This window comes from Glandiceps talaboti, chromosome 1, assembly GCF_964340395.1.
Source record: "Glandiceps talaboti chromosome 1, keGlaTala1.1, whole genome shotgun sequence".
NCBI lineage: Eukaryota > Metazoa > Hemichordata > Enteropneusta > Spengelidae > Glandiceps > Glandiceps talaboti.
This window is the reverse complement of record NC_135549.1, coordinates 4651232-4675123: the sequence shown is the minus strand read 5'-3', so window position 1 is coordinate 4675123 and position 23892 is coordinate 4651232. Positions and strand designations below refer to the sequence as shown.

The following is a 23892-nucleotide window of genomic DNA, read 5'->3' as shown; positions in this document are numbered from 1 at the left end:
ATGTATGTATGTATGTATGTATGTATGTATGTATGTACGTACGTAAGTGTGAGTGTGAGTATATTCAGATATGTTCAGGTGTTTACCTAACATTTCTGTATCTCGCCGATATTTCCTTTGAAAAAGAATATTAATTCGAAACGTCGGATTTTACATCTATTTATATGGACTGATTTATAAGTTCCATATGCATTTGTTTCTTTTTTTTAAGTGTGAGAATGTATGTATAAATATATGTGCATGTATGTTATCCATGCCATGTATATATATATATATATATATATATATATATATATATATATATATATATATATATATATATATATATATATATATATATATATATATATATATATATATATATATATATATATATATATGGCTGATGGTTATGTGTACATTTATATATTTCAGTACATTTAACACTAAAAGTCTCGACATATGTCGTCTACGTCTTGTCATATCTGGTTCACTTCATCTTTCCTCAACACATATCATCCATTATCTGACCTTCATCGTCAGGTGCATCACCTTTGTCGTAAAAACACAATTATTCATATTATTCATGGATAAGAGAAGATAAATATCGTGTAAAGATAAGCTGACTATATTATCTTTGACTAACCTAAAGGGTATTGTCTGATCTTTTTCTTCGTCATAGGTGGTCCAATGGTAAACTCAGGCATGACGACCTCTGGTGCTATGATTGCCGAGAAATTGGCATCCCATTGAAGTAGCAAGTCCCTAGTGGTGTAACCAACTGTAACCAATATATATTAGAAAGTTTCATGTTCACTCTTTAGCTTTGCCTGGTGTTTATTTATTTTCACTCTATTACTTTGCCTGGAGTGTGATTTCCTTTCCTGCGTCTGTGTTTATCCCTAATCGCTATGCAAACGAGCCCTTCTCTCTTACCTTTCATTCTCCCTCCATCTCTCTTGATCTCAATCAGTCTCCATCACTGTATGTCTCTCTGTTTCTCTCAGAATGTGTTTCTGTCTCTCTATATATGTATATACATGTATATATATATATATATATATATATATATATATATATATATATATATATATATATATATATATATATACATACATACATACATGTATATAATTATATATATAATTATATAACTACTAATAATAGTACAGTATCAAGTAAGATACACAGGAGCCGTTGCAGTGTTTCATGCTTTCGCAATCATCAGACGACTAATTATATATATATAATTATATATATAATATATATTATATATAATTATATATATATATATATATATATATATATATATATATATATATATATATATATATATAGCGCGTCTCAATGAGGACCATATGTAAGTCGATAACCCCCCCCCCCAAAAAAAAAAAAAAAAAAAAAAACAGTGAAGGGAAAAGTTCGACTAGTAAAGCATTCTCAAGTATAGTTTAGCGCTAAATAAGGAAATTAGAACACATATATCTGTAAATAAGTCTCTTATGGACTCTAGTCAATTATCAATTGTGGGGGGGGGGAAATAGTATCGACATATTTCCTCCTCAGCCCCTCCTTCTGTAAATTCTGCTCTTTCCCTAAATCGGTCACCATTCATTCGTCACATGTTCTGTGGTAGCAGACACACAGTCATTACTAGGATCTTGTGAACAATGTAGTTGTTATTGATATATCTCCAGCGATGGAATATAGATCGTTATGTCAGAATATGCCACATGACTGTAAGCTGATGCGCAGTCTAAAACTGACAGTCTTGTTCTACGTCAATTAACTTGAGGTGAACATGGTCAATCATGGCACAGTTGTTAGATAAAATATGTTTATATCATCCATATATTTTGAAATTTGATTCGTGTGTTCCGAATACCTTGATGCCTGCTTGCTTTTAATGACTCCCATGTGGAATATGCAAAACTCCCAAGCTTACAGAACCTCAGACATCACAATCGATTTGCCATTATGAAACATGACAGTTATCCAAAAAACATCATGTGCTTCTACCAGATATATCATTCTGGAAATGCGGAAGTTACGGTTTATTGTTTTAGATTACTATCTGAAATATACCGTCGTTGAGACCTGTTGTGCGATTAATAACTATTAACTGACTGATTTATGGCTAGGGACAAACACATATCAAGACGTACTGACATGCATTGCCTGTCTAGACTCCTACCTTTTATACTTGTCAATATTAGGAATTCGAAACCATTTCCAAGTTAACAATTAATGATTTTATCTATTCTCCAGTTAGTTGTAAATTTGTATTTATTACAGTAGTAAACTAAATATTAATTGTCATCCTGGATAGAGTGGCTTTGGTACGTGATATGGGGTGAGGTTTTATCAGTTCTATATATTCATGTCGCTTGAGCGAAGGGTATTTTAGCAGTTTGCCAACCCACATCCTATCTTAATCGACCTTGTGATATTTCAAATGTATTACTCCTCTTTCTGTTGGTTAATTAATTTATCCATTTATATTGCTCTCGTTAAAAAGGCTTCCCCAAGTGTATACTGATGTTCAAAGCTTAATGACGACTCTATGACATAACTCATTACTGCATGTTACCTTATCAATCACTGTGGCTATCAAAACATGCATGGGAGATCCAAACAGACACAGTAACGATTTGTTTGGAAATTCCCTTTATTTGGAAGTTCTCGAGGTTTTTTTGTTTGTTTTTATGAAACATTTACATTGTGAAATGGAGAGATTTGAGATCATAAGTACACGTAGGTTGTGTATCAATGTAATTTTAACATGAACGCTACATATTCAATTTTGATTATGTGTATATGCATCATATAATATGCTACACTTGGTTTTCTACTAAAGTGCGTGTGTGCCTTGATTATTTGAAGATGGAACAAACATTTGCTTTTTTGAAATCGACAGGACCAAATGCTTTAATGGTTTGTGTTATTAATGTAAATTTCATATCGATAGATAAACGTATTGTTTATCTACAACATTTACCGTGCTTAATCATCAAGAAAGTAACTCGCGACCTCTGCACTGTATTAAAATTAGTCTGATTTAACCTCTTCAGGAATTAGAGAAAATTGCACCATTTATCAATATCTATACATTAATTCATGATAGTTTAAGACTTCTGCTGATAGTTATTAGTAATAATATAAGTGACCTTTGACCTGATCCTGAAAATGACAGCAAAGTATACTACATTGAACAATGTGCCATTCTGTAAACATTTGGAAAGTAGGATCCCATTGAAAACTATCAAAATGAGTTACATCAAATGACAGAATATTGAAATCTTTCTTTACTTACAGCTTTCAAGCTCTACCCCACAGGTTTGTTTATCCATAGGAAATCTTTGTAAATAGAGATGACAAATCAGGACCAAACTTACCCTGTTATGGACAGAAAATATGTTTGAATTATTTATATTGCATTAAACAAGACTTTCTAGTACTAATCAAAGCTAAATTTTGTATTTTAAGTTTCTCTCAATTGAATACTTCTTAGCACAAATCATACTAAATATAAACTAACGACTTGACTTATACACCAACTACTCCATAAACCTTGTCATGAGTAAACAATCCAATGTAAAAATGACGTGGACACGCTCCATTGGTCAATCAATTCAGATAAATATAATATTTTGGTTGATAACATTCACAACCAACTAGATTGTTGGTACACTATGTACGGGATAAAGGTTTCTAACAATGTTGATTGTTATTGAAAGTCTTCTGATTTGAGTAGGTATAAGTGTAACGTTGACATTAGGTGCAGTCAACAAAGCTGTTCTTTCGCAATTCTTCAGTGGGTGGCAATTTTCTTTCGATCGGTAGCGGGAGGGAAGCAAACAAGGAAGAATTATGGTGGGGAAGTCCTGATATTGATACTGTGGGAGGGGAAAAACATTGAATTATTGAGGGAGGGGCGTACATTGTGTACGTCAAAATGAATTGCTGGTATACTGGATAGATAGCGCAAACGTTTTCCTGGTGGGGAGTGGGTAATTCATTCACAATATTTGGTGGGCAGTGGGCTGGCGGGCAGGTTGACACCCAGTGGGAGGGTGTGAGGGCAGATATCCTTCACCACCAATGGAAGGGCACATAAGAGCAGCTAAACATCGCGCTCGCACACACACACACACACACACACACACACACACACACAGACAGACAGACGGACAGACAGACAGACAGACAGACAGACAGACAGACACACACACGCACGCGCGCGCGCGCACGCACACACACACACACACACACACACACACACATTTTTGGGGAGGGGACGATTCTATTAAAAACAGTACTGTTCGTTTGAAACAACATCTAATTAATGAAAACGACAAATCTGCCGTTGGCTGCACCTGTGATATGATAAATGTTTTACTTGTACAGAAAATTTGGGCTATATCGCAAAGAGATGCAATAGCTCAGTAGAAAGGATAGCAGCTTTCCTCGAACACAGCTTGTAAAGATTGCATGCATCTTATTTGATATCAAATGCAGAGCCGACTCGATGCCGAGAGACGGTCTACTAGTGATTGGGACTAAGTAGGAGATTAATGTACACTCTATTCATGTATCCAGTGATGACGCGGGGTTATTTCCACTTCGGTTCTTTACAACTGTCATATAGATGGCACATCACTTATCAGACCCTATACATAGTAATTTGAAATGTGCAAATGACATCAGCATTTCTAGAAAATAACAATTTATAATCTGAGCTTCGTCTATACACTAGCGTCTCTTACCTCATATCGTATAGCACGTGTCCAGTTGGGTGAACACGGATATGTTTATTTGTAACGGTCACCTCGTGTATTTTTGCTTCTTTCACGTTAGTGAAATAGAGATCCGGTGTCCAAATTCTATGAAGAAGTTGTGACCCTGATCGAAGATCGATCGGCGCTGAACCGGGAAATTGGAGTCGAGGATCTTCCCATTGAAGAGATAAAAATAAAGTGGCGCCATAATCCTACAGATTGAATAAATATTAAACTATTGATATCGTATAGTCTTTGAAATAAGAAGTATTTTACGGTATGTGCAAAACATGATATCATTCTGGATATTATAACACATATAACGTTGCATGCACTATTCATACATTTTAAAACCCATAGGCTATTTCACAATAACACCTCACACCTACTATTTGTATTATTCATGTCATGGAATAATTTCACTTGAAAGGTACTATATAGGGGCAAATAAAATTACTCACTTTCATGTGACTGTTAGTTTAATGTAGTATATTCGATGAACTATTTAGCCTGTAGGCAATATACTGACATAAAAGACGCCTTGCCCTATATACGTCTCACAGTAAACGCATTCACTGAATTTTAACTTGTTTATAAATAAATAATGTATAGAAGTAATAAAAGAGAAAGACGCTTGACTTGAGGGGAGATAGCTTTCATTAAAGATCCATTTATCATTGAATACCAATAGCACCTGCTCATCTATCGTTTAGCATAGTAAGTGAAACCCATTACAATGTTATGAAACATTTTTATCATTATTATTTTTATTACATAGTGAAATAATGGATAGTTTCAATTTTCTTAGCAAAGTGTGACCCTTCCTCTTTCAAGTGGCATACTTACTTGGGATTAAATTATTCAATTGAGCATTATGTATGCATGTAATATAATTGCCGAATCTGTTCAATGACCTTTCTACGGTAACCCTAGCTTTAATGTCACCCATAATAATTGCAATCTTGGAGAGCATAACTCATTGCATTTACGTCGTTGGATCGTCGTTTGTTAAGTCATTACGATGCATTCTTTACCTTGGATGGATTTACAGGATCAATGAAAGGATTTGTGGTTAGATTAAACCAATATTGCTCTTATGTAGAAAGTTAAATGATCTCTATCGCACAATCGCCATGGCACTGTTCGTTTGCGATGCCCTCTCTTCACAGTACTACATATTTGATTCTCTCTCTCTCTCTCTCTCTCTCTCTCTCTCTCTCTCTCTCTCTCTCTCTCTCTCTCTCTCTCTCTCTCTCTCTCTCTGTCAGTCTGTCTGTCTGTCTGTCTGTCTGTCTGTATGTCTGTCTGGAGTAAGATTGAATAATCAACAATTGAGTATATTTATATTCAATGATATGATAAGAGACATTTAATATAGAGAAGTCTATGTTCAGCCAGTCTTCGAACGACTTCGGGTATTAGATACAAATCATGAGATACAACACCTGAAATCGACTGCTGCCATTCCAACACAGTTAGTCAATTACTTTGTAAACCCAATGATGCTTGTAATTGCTAAGCACGCTTTTAAATTCCAAGCAGATATTTCAGTGACTCCCTGACAATCTCGATATCTGTGACCATTCCCAATCCTGTTATTACATTCTGCAAATATTCTTAGCTCTGTATGTTCCTAATCAAAGCTTTATTTTACTTATTCATTCTTTTTTTGTGTCGTTATTATTTAAATTCTGTTCACGATTAGTGCTAATATTTCCGATTATTCAATGGGGATACCCTAACTTCGTAATTATTATCAACTTAATGTACAAAAATCGTTAGTGCGAAGCGACTACGGAACTGTTCGAAGCACTTTCTGAAGAATACTAAAAACACTGGTCAAATAGAACTTTTACACATTTTATTAAAAAAATAATGATTTTGTCAATTGATTTCATTTGAACGTTCTACTTCTAATGACAATAAAATCCAACATTTTATGTCAGCGACATAACAAATAGTTAAAGCGTAACATTCACATCCATGTACGTGCGTTACCATGAATGTAGACATGAACTTATGACATATAGCCTGTTGTTTTGAGTTCCAGTGTTACTTATTTTGGTTCATTCAAATGGCATTTCGATGCACTTCTTCTTGATTGGCAGGTGATGGGCAATGACACGTGACTGTGGCTAATAACGATGATACCCGACTGCCCTTAACTCATCAATCAAAAACATAAATTGCTTCTTGAGTTGGACACAAGCGGAAGTACGGCTGGAACAATGAAATAGTTTAATTATACAGGGGTGTGTCAACACAGTAGCTAATTGCAATCGACAAAGTGCAATCGACAATAGGAAAAACAATACCATGCCATAAAAATTGTTTTAAAAATGATATGATTAAGTATGGATCGTTCTAGTCACCGTCATCTTCATCATCGATGACCCGAAACGTACAAGATGTCTTAATCGGTTGTCTTGTTACCTCCTCCTGTGGGACACACCAAATCCTTGGTACAAACCTTGTCAGTCAACTTTTACAGAGTTTAATCATAGTCTGTCATTCTTGGTTCTCAATAAGTGGTGAATGTTGAAGTTAGGTGTAGTTACTCAGTAAGCTATTTTATGAAATTGAGAGAATTTCAATATTTGTTTTTATTTTATTTATTTCACCAGGAATTGTACAAAGGGTACATAACAGAAAAAAGAGGAGCAGGAAAAGCAACTAAGTCAATAAGCTCCAAGTTCTGACAAAATTACTTCCAGCTAATAATTACACTAAAACTAAAAGAAAACACAAAAAAGACGAGCAAAATATTTCTGGTGAGGACCATGGATATAGTCCACTAAGAACTAATCTAGTCTATAGTCCTTAGTTAATAAAAGCATATAAATATATATACAGTTACAGCGTGCACTTATCAAATGGAGTGAAGTGCGAACAATACACTATGCACTGAAATAACAATGGAAGGCAGAAGACAGGACAAAATGAATCAAATATGTAAAATATGGTGTTTTAGATTTGTCTTGAATGCATGGCGATTATGGGTATTCTTTAAAGTAGGGGAAAGAGTTCAGTGTTTTACAGAAGCATATTTAAAACTGAATTGGCAAAACGTATGATGTGCTTTTGGTATTGGAAAATTTCCGTGAGTTGCTAACCTTGTTGTGTAATTGTGGGGTAATTTTTCATTTATATAGTGGTTTAGGTTATGACAATAACGGTTAGTTTGTAAGTCAAATATGAACATGCATGTATGAAATTTGCAGAGTTTGTGAATATCTAGGATTTTTAGGTGATGGAATATAGGGGCAGAATGTGAGTGGTAATCAGAGAATGTTATTAAGCGAACAACTTTCTTTTGTAAAAGAAGGAGAGGCTCAAGTGCCGAGTGATACGTGTTGCCCAAAAGTTCAATACAATAATTTAAATGTGGTAGGATTAGGGCATTATACAAGAGAACAAGTGTTGACTTTGGAATGTAGTAGCGAATTTTTGACATGAGATCAACCTTTTGGGCTTATGACATCTTTAACTTTCTGTATATGTGAGTTCCATGTTAAAGCTGGTGCAATTGATACACCAAGACAAATAGCAAAGGTCACGGCGTCAACGGGTGTGTTTCCAATTCTTAAATGTCCTTCTGTATGTACAATTCTTTGAGGGAGTTTAAAAATCATATAATTTGTTTTATAGATGTTAATTGTTAGTTTATTGGCATTGCACCAAATTCTTACTTTGTTAAAATGTACATTCATATCATTAAGATTAATATGGTTAGTTTCGTTTCCATGGATTTTAAAAGGTTAGTATCATCAGTAAACAAGCGGAATTTCAAGGCGTCAGAGGATTTATTAATATCGTTAATTTAAAGAAGAAAAAGCATCGGCCCTAGTATGGATCCTTGCGGTACTCTACATTTTACTTGTTTTGGGGTCGATTTGATTCCGTTTATTTTAACGGCTGGTTGACGTTTTTCGAGATAGCTATGGAACCAAAGGAGTGGGACACCTCGAATGCCATAGTATGAAAGTTTTGGAGAAGGATATGGTGGTCGATTGTATCAAAAGCTTTTTTCAGATCGATAAAGATGCCAAAGGTTATAAGACGTTGGTCCATTTTGGCTGTAATATCTGAGATTAGGTCTGCAAGGGCGAGTTTTGTACTAAACTTCTTTCTAAAACATAATGCATGTTCAGAAGTATATTCTATTTATCGAGAAACTTAACTAATTGGTCATTTACAACGGATTCAAATATTTTGCTGAGTGCAGGTAGAATCGAAATTGGCCTGCAATTAGTAACATCTAGGACTGATCCTTCTTTGTAAATAGGGGGGTTATTTGGGCAAATTTAAGGTGATCGAGGAAAATACCAAGAGAAAGAGAGCATTTGATAATGTGTGTTAGTGGATGGGAGATAATGTGAACAGCGTCGATAATTAGTTTGGGATGGATATTGTCGTAACGCATAGCTTTATGAGGATCCATACTTTTGATTTTCTCACCCAGATCACTTTCTACAACGGGGCGGAAAAAGAGATTATTTGGATAGTTGTCTTGCAGATTGTGAGCCCGATAGTCATTGAAATTTACAGAAGATGTTAATTTTTAATGCGAGTTTAGGTCCTTTTTCAGTGAAGAATTCGTTGAATTTCTCAGCAATATCATTTTTTCCAGTTAAGAGTTTGTCTGTAACTATGAATCTCTTATTTGTCTTGGTGCAGTCATTTTTTTTCGCTATTTTTGTTTAAGATTTCGTTGCTTGTTTTCCATGTGTGATTGGTATTGCCATTGGCAGACTGTATTTTCATATAACAGTATCTTTTCTTTGCCGACTTAAATAGCTTGGTGAAAAGGTTGCAGTATTGTTTGTACTCATTTCTGATGTCGACATTATTGGGAGAGATTTTTAGTTTCGAGAATAATCGAAGTTTAGTTCTGATAGACTTCAGTAGACCTTTTGATAGCCAGGATTTGCTGATCGAAGCATTTTTAGCTTTAATCATGTTTCGAAATAACCTTGTAAAATAGATCGTAAAAAACTTTGTACGCATAGTTTGGATTTTCACAATCAAATACAGCCTGTCAGTAAATATTGTTCATGTCAGAAAGAAAGTTCTCACGACTGTAATGTGAAAAACCAGATTTGTAAAAAGTGGTATTGTGCTTGAAGATATGGTGAAGGTTGTTGATAATGGCGAAGATGGGATAATGATCACTAATGTCGCTATGTATGCTTCCACAGTCAATGAAATGGTCTGTAACATTTGTGATCATGTGGTCAATAATTGTGTTTGTAATAGATGTGATTCTAGTTGGGGTATTGATAACCTGTTGGAAGTTATAGCTATTCAGAAGATTAATGTACTTAGAGCTAGGTGGAGTATCTACACTTACATCGATATTAAGATCATCTAATATTATACAATTTTTGTTCTTAGCAGACATGTGATTGAGACAGACCTCAAGGCTGTCGATGAACTCTTGAATTGAAGTATTTGGTTTTCTGTAAATTACACCGATTGCTAACTTTTTGTTCTCAAGGTATGTGTCAACGAAAATCGATTCACTGTGACAAATTTCAATTGTGTTAATGACTCATGCAAATATAGCTGTTCCACCACCTTGGGAATGTTCACGATTACAGGTGATGAGATTGTACCAAGTTTCTGTTAAAACAATGACGAAGAAACGTTGTTGTATATTGGTTTGAAATGATACCAATTCATCAAAATGTTACACTACTGACCTGACGTTTAAGTGAAAAGTGGAAAAAGAGTGCTTACGAAATTCTGCATGTGTAGAAAAAGATGTCCCCGAGTTAAATTGTTCCAACGAAAGTTCATGACTATTGTATGGTATAGTTAGTTCTGAATCATCAGATTGCGCCATATGTAAAGTTGTTAACAAGTTTTGATTGGTTGAGGCGACCGAGAGCCTTAGCAGAGGGCACAAAGATGACTTCTTCCTTCTCATCCTTACGGGTGAATCGATCTTTCCATTGTTTGTCCAGATGTATTTCCATTTGAGTTGTTTGCGTCTTTCATTTACTTGATGAAAAAGGCGTTTCATGGTTGGACAGAGGCTTTCGTTGATGTATATCTTGTTGGGTGTATTACTTCCCAAATGTAGCTGCTTCGGATTTTTCCCTCGAATGTTTTTTCTTGCGTAATAAATTTTATTTCGTACTGACCTCCTAACAAATTATTGGTTGTGGCTGATGTTCTTCCCGTTGACGACGGCTAGGTAGACGGTGGCTGATGTCTATATCATTGGTCGTTATTTGAATTCCAATGGCATTGGCAACGCGAATTACGATGGCGTTAGTGTCTTCATCATGTTCGGGGATTGCGTGGATTTCGAGGTTATTTCGTCGACTGTACTATTGTAGTTCGTGTAGTTCTTCATGGGTGTTTCGTGTAGTTCTTCAAGGGTGTTTGCCAACTCCTTTTGCGAGGCAGCCAGTCGATCTTTGAGACTATCGTTGTCAGCTTTCAGATGATCGACCTCTATTTTAATACCATCAAAAAGCTTTTGAAAAGTGTCGAAGTATTCACTTACATAGTTGACAGATTTTTGTAATTGTTCGATACGATGTTCTACAGTCGAGATCTTCTGTATTTCCTCCCCAAAAGTAGTGAGGGTGGCGATGATATATGTTAGTTGGGTCGCAATACTGGGGTCACTCTGTAATACATATTTGGCGGGATTTATGTTGACGTTCCCCTGGTCGGCCATCTTGGAGCGTTTCGGTTCAGGACTTTTTTCACTGCTGGTACTTACAGTGCGATTTTTCTACTTTTTGCCTTTCTTTCTTGTCATTTCTGATGTTGAATGTTTCAGTGACACATGTTACTACTCCACGCACCGATTCAGTCGTTTAGTATCAGCTTCAGTGGAGCATAGACCTTCCACCCACGGTAACGTGGTGGAGGGTCTATGAGTGGAGGAAGGCAATGTCAGGCGCGGAGCGCGAGCGTTTGACATCCTATTCTTGCATGTATAGTCGGTTTATCACACTGGTCAGAATAGAACTTTTACACTTTTTATTTTAAAAAAATAACGATTTTGTCAATTGATTTCATTTGAAATGAGCTATGCTTGAAACATCTCGTTTTGTTAATCATCACGTTCTACTTCTAATGACAATAAAATCCAACATTTCTTTGTCAGCGCCATAACAAAAAAATAGTAAAAGCATAGCGTTAACATCCATGTACGTGCGTTACCATGAAAATCTAGGTTGATGTAGACATGAACTTATGACATATAGCCTGTTGTTTTGAGTTCCAGTGTTACTTATTTTGGTTCATTCAAATGGCATTTCGATGCACTTCTTCTTGATTGGCAGGTGATGGGCAATGACACATGACTGTGGATAATAACAATGATACACGACTGCCCTTAACTCATCAATCATTCAATAGCGAAGGCTAGATTAACTTTCAAAAACATAAATTGCTTCTTGAGTTGGACACACACGGAAGTGCGGCTGGAACAATGACTGCCAAATAGTTTAATTATACAGGGGTGTGTCAACACGGTAGCTAATTGCTAAAAGTGCTATCGACAATAGGAAAAACAATACCATGCCATAAAAATTTTTTAAAAATGATATGATTAAGTATGGATCGTTCTCGTCACCATCATCTTCATCATCGATGACCCGAAACGTACAAGATGTCTTTAGTCGGCTGTCTTGGTTACCTCCTCCTGTGAGACACACCACATCCTTAGTACAAACCTTTTCAGTCAACTTTTACAGACTTTAGACTTTTAAGAACTTAGAAACAAGAACAAGCATTTACAAAACAATGTAGAAAACAAGGAGAAGTATTTAAAACAACATTAACCGGGTTCAAGGTTGCATGTTTATTAGCCCCAGGCAGACGGGTATATTGTTGGCCATAAAAAGACTCATGTCCATCAGTCTGTCTATGAGTCCATCCGTTTATGGTCAGTCATGCACATGTAGTTCGTTGACGTTCATAACTCTAGTTCAACCAAATTGCCTGTCACTTAATCTTCCGTCGGTAACTTTCTTGGCAAAATGGCAGCCGTGCTTGTGATAAAAATACACATGTTGCCACATATCTACAAACGTTCCATACATACAGACATCATTCCCGTATCTTTACCACATCATCAATAGTAAGCTTTCTAATGAGATCTTGACCCTTGACCTTGACCAACTTTTTTTAATTGCCAATAGATGAAATTTATCTTGCTACCATAACTCAAGAAGACTCCACACACTCCATTCAAGTGTCTACACCCAATTATCAACGGTGACCCTTCTTTTTATACCTTGTCCTTTGATCTTCAAGTTCAAATGGCAAACTGTTCAGTATCAGGTCACGTTTAGAATCTAAAGACACCATTCTTGTGTGTGCACCTATGTTCATTTTATCGTAAGCTTTCTCTCGGACACTAAACTTTGACCTTGCCCTTTCATATTTAAGGTCAAAAAGCTAATTGTTCAATAATTTTGGAAGTTTTATCCCTAGAGAAACTATTGAAAAGTGTAAATTCAAATCATTAGCGATAACTTACTATTTTGACAGGCTTCTTAACATGACTTTGATCTTCAAGATCAAGTTTAAATTTGCTCAATAAATTTGGATGTTTTATTAATAGGATCACCATTCAAATTGTCTACACTTAAATACGAGGTAGCCGTTCTGATATAACACCATGACCATTGCAGGGTCGTTTAGCAATTTAGTCCATACTTTTGAAATTTTCCACATAGTCGACACAATTCAAATATATACATCAATACTTTTAGTGATGATCTTCTCTTTAAAATGACCTTTGACCTTGAAAATCAATCTTAGACATGAATCGTAATTTGTTCAATAAACCTGACTGATTTTTCTTTTTGAGACACCATTATCATGTCAACATTCACTTTGCTAAAAGGCTGTCTAATTGGACTGACCTTGTCCAATATATCAATGTCTTGTTCTAGATAAGTCGATACCATTTTCTCGTTTACCTATATTGTGGTCGATTAACATCACTTTATGTTATGAGTAGACATTGCTATATGGTGTCAGTGAATTGTAGGACAACGTTTAGACATTAATTAACCACACAGTACTTGTAGTGATGGTACTATATCTTAGAACGCAGGTGGGAGACTTGATCAATATGTTACTATAATTTATCCCCCGTTTGAAAAGTGAGATGTTTTCACCGATGACTGAATAACAGAGAAATGAAGATTAAATTGGAAACCTTGGAGATGTCTCATTAATCGTACTAATTCTTCGTTATAGCGAACAAAAATAACAAGTAAGAAATGTATTACTTTACAAATGTATTATCATTAATGTTATTACAAATAGCAAAACAGGTAAATCAATTTTCACACTATTATCGTTCAAACCGACAAAAGTCTTAATTTGTGTAAATTTCAATTTAACAACTGTTATCAAAATAATCGATAAGTTATTATTTTTTTCATACTGAGCATTACAAATGTTACAGTTCTCTTGTTCATGTTTAACACTTTGTGGGCAACGAATTGTGTGACCGCACCGATAAATCAAATTTTTTGAATTAAACGACTAATATTACTGTTTTCCGAGTATTCATCTGTACGGTCAATGATTTCCTTGTAACAGATGAATAGTTATCTCTCAACCATCGTATAATTATAATGTTCCTTATAAGTTCCATGGGTAACCCAACCATATTTAGATATGTAGTGACCGATTTGCTTCTCTCTCCCTCTCCCCCCCCCTCTCTCTCTCTCTCTCTCTCTCTCTCTCTCTCTCTCTCTCTCTCTCTCTCTCTCTCTCTCTCTCTCTCTCTCTCTCTCTCTCTCTCTCTCTCTCTCTCTCTCTCTCTCTCTCTCTCTCTCTCGCTCTTTCTCGCTCTCATAACGGAAAAAAATTATTTAAGAATCTTCATATTTTTACTTATAATTCATTAATCTCTCTGTCTCTTTCTCTCTGTAGTGATTTCATGAATTTGCAGGAATACAAACTTCGTCCATTTACTTCACTACGTAATGGAGAGAAGATCCATTAGAGTACAATTTAACTGTACGAGGGCGGTAGTCACAGGTCAGGGCAATATCGACCCGATCTTTTCCTCCTTCAGTTCTTTCTCACACATCCGTTTAACACCTGTCATCACCTAGGTATTTTTAACGAGAATCGTCTGCTCGTTCGCATTTTAGTCATTTGATGACATTTCGTCCACAATAGGGGGAGTAAGATTTGTTTATGTTAAAATTGCCACCATATTAAATTCACATTTTTTTATAATCACTTGCATTTGATGGAAGTTTAGAACATCCATGGATCTCGCACCCTGTTGTTTATACTGTTTTTGACGAATTATAAATATATTTGAAGCACGTGGAACTTGATAAACACTCTGTTATCTTTTTCGCGTTTTGCAAGCGATGTTGCATTTGTGAAATATGGCTTTAGTTGACATGCAAATTTGTAAGAGAAGTTGGCGTGAAAAAAGTCTGTCAGGATAATTCGCAATCTTGTTTATTTCATTATTCTGTGAACTGTCAGGTGTATAAATTGAACGAATCATTCACATGGGCCATAGTATTGCAGGGTTTAAAGATTGTTTATTTCCATGTCATTTGTCGCCAACTGACGTTTGACGTGTTCCTGTGAACCGACAAGAGCTACATATTCCAATTCATTGGGTGTAGTCACTCCGTTGCTTAATTTGTCAACTCTCTAGATCTGACGTCTACTAGGAAGTTAACAGTACACGTATCTAAACAAACACTTATCAAACACCGAAGCAGATTATTTACACCTTGGAAACGCCGTTTGCACCTTTCTTTAATGCTTTGATACTTTGTTTTTGGACTGTCTAATGGATAAAAAGACACCGGTCGAAAGAAATTAATCAAGTGATTTGTACGAATCCTGCATGCTGCAATGAGATCAGACTTCAAGCACAAACAAGGAGAAATAGGTTTGTTAGTAAACTCGAATCTGTACGGCATACTGTTTTGAATAATATATATATATATTATTTTACGTATTGGTCAGCAAAGTTGACTCAAAGATGTTAATTCTCTTTTACAGATCATTTATTGAAAGTATTTCAGGTTTTTCCATAATTTGCTGATTTGGAAATATGTATGTACAAAGCAACAATAGGCTTTGTAGAATTGCTTACATCTGCAGCAAAATCATTGGTGTACAGTAGACAAGTCATGCCAAGTTGTCGCCCAGTTGACTATATGAAAAGAAAGTATTGACCAAAGCCAAAGCCACTGTATGCAACAACCAGTAAATCTCTTTACCAAGCATTTGAAGTTTTACATAGAGTTCTAAAGACAAAAACTAACATCCCTAAATATTCGTTCATTTTAAAAAGCCGTCTCCTCGCTGAACCATTCCAGGAATGACTAGTAACTGCGATTGTTTCAATTACAAAGTCAAAAGATAATCAAAATTTAAAACGAGAGTGGATACATTACAACATCCAAGATATGTGGAAACGTTGTGTTTACATTGAAGAGATTGGCCAGCATGCCTTTATCATCCCTAGATAGTGTAACTAACCAGTGATATATATATATATATATATATATATATATATATATATATATAGTTTTTGGTAGTACTGGAACTCTTTCTTGGGTGTAACTCGGAGTTTCACGCATATTGCGATCATCAGACACTCAGACAGAGTGTCTGATGATCGCAATATGCGTGTCTGATGATCGCAATATGCGTGAAACTCCGAGTTACACCCAAGAAAGAGTTCCAGTACTACCAAAACTATTACGCTCTGCCACTGCGGTATAGAGCACTGTCTTAGCAGATTGATACTCACCGAGTTATATATATATATATATATATATATATATATATATATATATATATATATATATATATATATATATATATATATATATATATATATATATATATATATATATATATATTGATTTGTAAAGTAAATAAAGTAAAGGTGTTAGTTATACCGCCGATATGGGAACCTATCCTACTGAACACATGCAACAAGGCAATATTCCTTTCCCTGTATACAGACCTTCTGGTAGATACGATTTATGTTCATTAACGGAAATCCAGAAAATATTTAGAAAACAAAACGACGGTAGCCCATGTGTGTGAGGGCGCAAGTGCTTTATCGTCTGAGAAATAAATTAAATGGTTACTTGTATCGAGATGACTGAGTTGGATGCGGTAACAAATTTGTTTTATTCACGTGTTGGTGACATTCTCTCTACATAAAAAAAAAAAGTTTTATTATATTGCCATTATCACATTGATTATTGTGTTATCAGGAAATAAGTATTCCCCCATAAAAGTCGATGATATGCAGAACCCGTAATTATCCGTGAATTAACAGTTTCAGCGATTACAAAGGCCACTCTAATGTTTTTGACAGCGATTATCAAACTACTGCCCTAAAAGTTCTAGTAATAGATCAGGGTAATGAATCCAAACAGATTGTGGGTGGTTGGTAGTGTATGCTTTACGTGTGTGTATTTGTTGTCGTTAGCAATTATATATTGTTATTGGTTGTGGTCGGATGATGATGCTGATGATGATGATGATGATGATGATGATGATGATGATGATGATGATGATGATGATGATGATGATGATGATGATGATGATGATGATGGTGGTGGTGGTGGTGGTGGTGGTGGTGGTGATGCTGATGGTGATGCTGATGATGATGGCGGTGGTGGTGGTGGTGATGGTGGTGGTGGTGGTGGTGGTGGTGGTGGTGATGGTGATACTAAAGTACGTTCGCCCTGCTACCCTTTGTATTTTTAGGTTTTTAATTGTAATAGGGTTTAAACATGAATAATCCTTAACAGATTATGATGATCATGGTGGTGGTGGTGGTGGTGGTGGTGGTGGTGGTGGTGGTGGTGGTATTTTAAAGCTTCTACTCAGTGGAAACACCGACGACTTTTCGAATATTTCAAAACCCCGTATTTATAGTAAGTGCCCAACAACCGTAACATTCAATTTCCGCTTTCACCGAAACAGATGCCCATGCACGGTGTATTACTAAACATATATAAAGTTGATAAAAACATTGAGATAAAATCATAACGTGGGCTGAAAAAGTAAAAAAATGTCTGGCATTACTTCCAATTTTGCACAATTACAATACACTCTAAGAATACGAACCACTCGATCAAATATCCACATGGTCCTAGAAGACGGCATGGAGAGTTATCAGGCTTTACAGGCAAACACATCAAAACTATAATATTATCACACCAGACTTGATGACAAAAAACTACAAAGCTGACTTCATGGTCTAACATGTTCTACCTTATGTTAATTTCCGATGTATATCAATTTGTCACTGATACTGGTCAGTTATAGCCTCGAGATCTAGGCCTTCACGCTGTCCGCATTCCATCACAAGGACAAGATGTTGGTACACGTGATTCGTTCAATGTCCTTGTAATGCAGTAATTAAATTATTTTATTTCATTACCAAATGTTCTTATGCAACTATTCCCTAAAGTCTTTAAATCATCACTTGGGAGACCTCGAGTCATTACAATCAAGATGCCAATCATCATAGAATCAGATAATGAATATTTAAGCGGACGTTTTCAGTTGACATACTTGTTATCTGCTTGACTTGTTTTAGTTTCAATTATAGAACATTTCATTCAACTTCACCTGTCGTTAATTTTGATTTACTTTCCCTGTTTTGTGAAGAACAATTGGCGTATAATATTTCAAAACAAGTCAAAAGCTAAGGGTGAGCCCCTACTCGAAAATGTTCATGCACATATATATCAGCACAGTATCACGTGCATACGAACACAGAAACCGGCAAACAATAGAAGAGCTTGATATCTCATACCTGATGTGAGACTGAAGTTAACCATGATTTTCACGTCAAAAAATACAGAAATAGTTTATGTATTTTCGAAAAGAAATGACAAGTATATAGCTACGTGCATACATAGCACACGTTGCCATGGATACCAGTCTATTATTCTTTTATTATCCTCACAAATGTATCTGCCTATACATGTATAGTAAGCCTGTAACTTTCGTTCAAAGTATCCTTAGCGCCCCCTAGAGGCATGAGCTTGTTTTTGCTTTCGTCTTAAAGGGGGAACTGAGAGACAAAAATAACATTGCAGTATTAAGTTATCTATGTTTTTAATTTCCCAGTTCTTATAAGCTTTGAATTAAAATTAAGGCAAGCTTTAATATTGAAAGAAATACTAAATAAAAACAAATTCATAATTTTAAAGCATATCTTAATTAACAAAACTTCAACCCTAGCTAGTTAATAAAGTGTACATGTATTCCTCAGTGTATCTTTAAGAAATCATGTTAATTTAGAATACCGAACAATGTCTACCTCAAGAATCTCTACCTTGCTATCAGATGTAAAGTGAATGCCTTCTGTGAGGATTGTTGTTGTACAGATTACACTAGTATAACAGATGAAGTATACATTGTGAAGATACAGGACACGTGTGTTTTGACATCGTCAATGTATACACCAAGTTATTTGAAATTTGAAAGCATTCATTAAGATATTACCAAATTACTCAACATCATTAATTATGCAAAAAAACTCAATGAAATTAAAACTTTAATAAAAAAGTCGCAGCCATACTCTTGGACTGGCTGCTACTGGAACGTGGTGTTTTTCAACAAGTTTACTAAAAATTGGCCACTCACGAATAATAAAACATTGTGGCTGTTGATTAGTGGTCGATTTTATTCATAGGTAGTGTAGTCACATGTTTAAATTTTTAGTGAAAGTTTGGTTTTGAGTCCAACTGCAGTTTAGTTTGACTTTCCTCGACACCTCATATTATTATAGTGGTCATTAATATTCAAAATGGAGGCACAAGTTAGATCATACATTTTCAGCCACAGTGATGCCACCTATTATTTTACCATGTGTTTTGTCAACATTGACAATAATTATGTCTTATGTACAGATTCCAAGTGTTCTGGCGGTTGAAGGTACTGATTTTAGAGTCCGTACCGTAAAATACACATTCATTGCATTTTCTTTCAGTCCTACCAGTACACCTACAAACACAATTTTACCTAAACATAGTTCAGTACACCTCACGGTGTACTATATTGAGAGTAAGTCATTACATCTATGATAAAAATATTTTCAAAAACTTTCAAAAATGGCCCAGTGAAAGATTTACGATGTGACCTATTAAATTGCAAATTAATTAAGCATTATGCAAATGCAACTATTGAACACGTTTATTTAGGTATCATCTATGTTTGTAACACACCAACTCCATGTCCTATGTTGTGATTTGTCAATACGTGGCCACGTATTTAAAATTTGTGCATTGATCAATGCATATGACGTCTAATGGTCAACAATTTTCGTGATGATGACTGCATATGGGTATTATCAGTAGAAAATGATGATTGATACTGACGTCATATGCGCATCCCTCCCTGTTTTCACAGTAGATAAATATGGCGTTGTCTTCTGTTGCGTGAGTGTAGAAGCTTCACCGCTTTACAATTTCCTAAACAAATTTGCCTCCCTTGCGTCAAAAAGGATTTAGAATGAACAAAGTTGGTAATTAGTAAACTTTTGCAGATTCTTGTGCTGTTTTTCGAACTACCTCTGCTGTTGTCGTATGGTAACCCTATGGTGTGCATGTACATATAGTGTCATACTTCTTAGGCACCGCATACAATACAGCAAATGGTGTGGTGTGGTACGTTACAAAATAAATGTTGACTAATCCTACTCGTGCACAATCATACATCAGTTTCCCTCAGGCCTATGAGTCACCCTAACGCAGACAGTTTTCCATAGGTTTCATCCTCGGGAAACAGACTGTGTGGTGGTGACCCACAGTCCCTCAGGGAAATAGACGTATGATGTTGCCCTCATGATAAGTCAACATGTGTAAAATGTATCACATTATATGGAATTTGAATCTTGCATTCTTAAAATATAGTTTAATTATCAATCGTTAATAGTTTAATTATCAATCGTTAACTATGCACACGACTCATTGATAAGAATATAAAGTTTACCAAAAGCTATCAGTAACAAGATTCATTAGAATTGATGTAGTTTTTGAGATATCATGTACATACATACATACATACATACATACATACATACATACATACATACATACATACAGACACACAGACAGACAGACACAGACAGACAGACATACATACATACATACATACATACATACATACATACATACATACATACATACATACATACATACATACATACATAGCCAGACAGACAGCCAGATAGACATACATAGCCAGACAGCCAGAGACAGACAGACAGACAGACAGACAGACAGACAGACAGACAGACAGACAGACAGATGCATAACCTTCCTTTTTCTTACCGACCGTGAAAATTATAAACATTTTTAAGAGTTCTATTGCAGAGTTCAAGGTAATGATACATTTCGTATTCCTTTAAGGTTTGGGATTTTTTATACAGAGGATTTGTTTGGGTTAGTAGATACCTTGATGTATAGTTACACAGATGGATCAATGTGACACAATAAGAGTATCAACACTGAACTTCACAGAGCTGCTGTAATTTCTAACCATTATTAGAGTGTGAAGGTCTTGCCTACGGTAACCCTAAAGAACCCGATCATGTTCTTTTGAGAAGCTGAACTGAACACAGCTAATGGATATAGGCATTGCAAAGCCTGGCTAATTAGAGTTTGGCTACAACAGGTCTTTATTTTGGCTTGTTGAAAAATTGGCTTACCAGAGGGAATGACTGACAGATATACAGCTGACATACAAGCTCATAGAGACGTTCCCCCAATTAAAGATATATTTCTATCACTAATCAAAACCATAGAATTCTATATTGCAAATCATTCTTATTTTTCGTTAAATAAGTTACTGAAATACATTATTCAACCGAATAAGCCCCACTAAAGGTTAAAATGGCTTATTTCAGCCGGTCTCGGCTACCCACTTACTCACTTACTCCCTCACTCACTCACTCACTCACTCACTCACTCACTCAACTGCCCTCCCACCCGCCCGCCCGCCGGCCAACCCATGGCCTCTCATCACTCACTCACTCACTCACTCACTCGCTCGCTCGCTCGCTCGCTCGCTCGCTCAGCTAGCTAGCTAGCTGGATGGATGGATGAATGAATGGATGAATGGATGGATGGAGGGAGGGAGGGATGGCGGGTTGATAAATGGCTGCATATACATACATACATACATACATACATACATACATACATACATACATACATACATACACACACACACACACACACACACACACATACATACATACATACATACATACATACATACATACATACATACATACATACATACACATACATACACACACACATACACACATTTCCACTAGCAATACTGTCTAAATTACAATGTGTGCAATTTAGTTGTCTACAATTCAACTAAACTCGCTCGATAATGTGGAAATTGTATTGACTAATAAAATAGCCGCTGCAGATAGATATTCAACGTCTGAAAGTTACTTGAAGCGATTATCTAACATGTGAAAATCAAATAAGTTTTCAACAAGCCACGAAAGCTTGGTCGATAAGAAAGATTCAAATCAGTGCTGACAGTTAACCACCAAGAAAAAGGAACCGTAAAAAGCAATTGTATATGAAGTCAATGCAAGGATCTGACAGAATTACGATATCAACTAATTTAAAAAGCAATATGTTTAGAATGTTTTCAGACGTGACTTTGGATGTGGACAGGATTAGTATTCTATTACCGCTGACCTTACATCATGTTTTATGTCCAGGGGCTAAAAAAATCTGCTACCTGAGTTGACTGTTAATATGATAATACATTGTTGTATCATTTGCGTGCATCTAACAGCAAGATCGTGAACTCTCTATATCGTGTCATATTACTCCCTAAGCCACGACTCGCAATCTAATTCCATGCACATTATTGTATTACACGCATAAAAGTAATATACGACTGCAAACGTTGAGATTTGTATGATAAACTATTGAGATATATGGTCAAGGTTTGTATAGCTCGGAAAGTAGGCACCTGATCAATTAGTTTCGACGTTTTATTAGTTTCAGTCAAACCAATGAACATTGCTGAAATAATAGCTACGACTGGTAACAAAAGTTGCACTGCACTTTATTTTCTTTAAAGGGGACTTAAGATTTTTTTTAATCGTTTCCTCTTCATAAATGCCTTAGTGATATTTACGATTAAGGGGGACGATGTTTTGCCTTTGTACGTATGCATTGGATTTCGATTTGTGCTTCTTCTTTTTTGCAGACGACATTTTGTAGAGTTATGTCAGCTAATAATTCATTTGCATATTTGTCATTTCTTTTGTTCTTGCTTATTCTTTTGTATAGCTTCGTTTTTCTTGTGATTTGCTATTATGATGTCAGATAATGATACAAATGATTTGCTCTACGTTGGATATTTATGATGGTGTTTTTTCCTGAATCTAAGTATTTATCCGGTGTATTTTATCTCAGAAGATATTCCTAAAAATCATATTTATTTTATTACCTTTGAGTAACCAAAGATTTTAGAATCACCTGTTAATGAAGAATGTGTGGAAAGCTGTCTGTACAAAGATTTCATGTTGAAGTAGATTTCCTTTCACAAGACTTTCAGTCAACAGAGTTCTTGGTGGTGCACATCACAATTATACATTTAGACATACATTTCACATAATTCAGTTAAAGGGTTAATAAATTTCCGTCACCGCCTTTGAAGAAGCATGGCTAAAAAATTTTCATGAAGTGATAAATGACTTAGATAAATAAAGAGTTCAGTTGCATACACATTTTCATATTGAAAATACTGAATGTGTTGTCATGATTACCCAGATAATGAAGATATCACTATACCCAGATACATCTGTTTTCACCATGCCCAGATAACTCGGTTGTCACCATACCCAGATACATCTGTTGTTCCTATACCCAGATACAGGAAGATAATTATATTGATCTGCATTACGAATATAGTAGGTGAGTTTTCAACATTTAATAACGGCCTGTAAAAATCGATAAAAATCTGAACTGAATCCCGACAACTTTGAGCCCTTGATAAAGATGTTCTTTGGGAAAGCCGAATGACATTGAATGTTATACAGAAGTACGTGACATCTGCGGGCTACAGATAAAGAAATGGCTCATTAGTCCAA

The 23892-nt window shown here is 35.5% G+C and overlaps 1 protein-coding gene across 1 annotated transcript in view; it reads right to left on the bottom strand.

Annotated features, from left to right (window-relative positions):
• LOC144442411 (glycine receptor subunit alphaZ1-like) overlaps nt 1–23892 on the bottom strand; it is a 41115-nt gene that overhangs the window by 8332 nt on the left and 8891 nt on the right. The window contains exons 4-6 of the mRNA XM_078132120.1: nt 4746–4969; nt 3293–3375; nt 626–760 (exon numbers count right to left, since the gene is read on the bottom strand). Coding sequence (XP_077988246.1) covers nt 626–760; nt 3293–3375; nt 4746–4969 — 442 coding nt within the window. The remainder of the gene's footprint in view (nt 1–625; nt 761–3292; nt 3376–4745; nt 4970–23892) is intronic.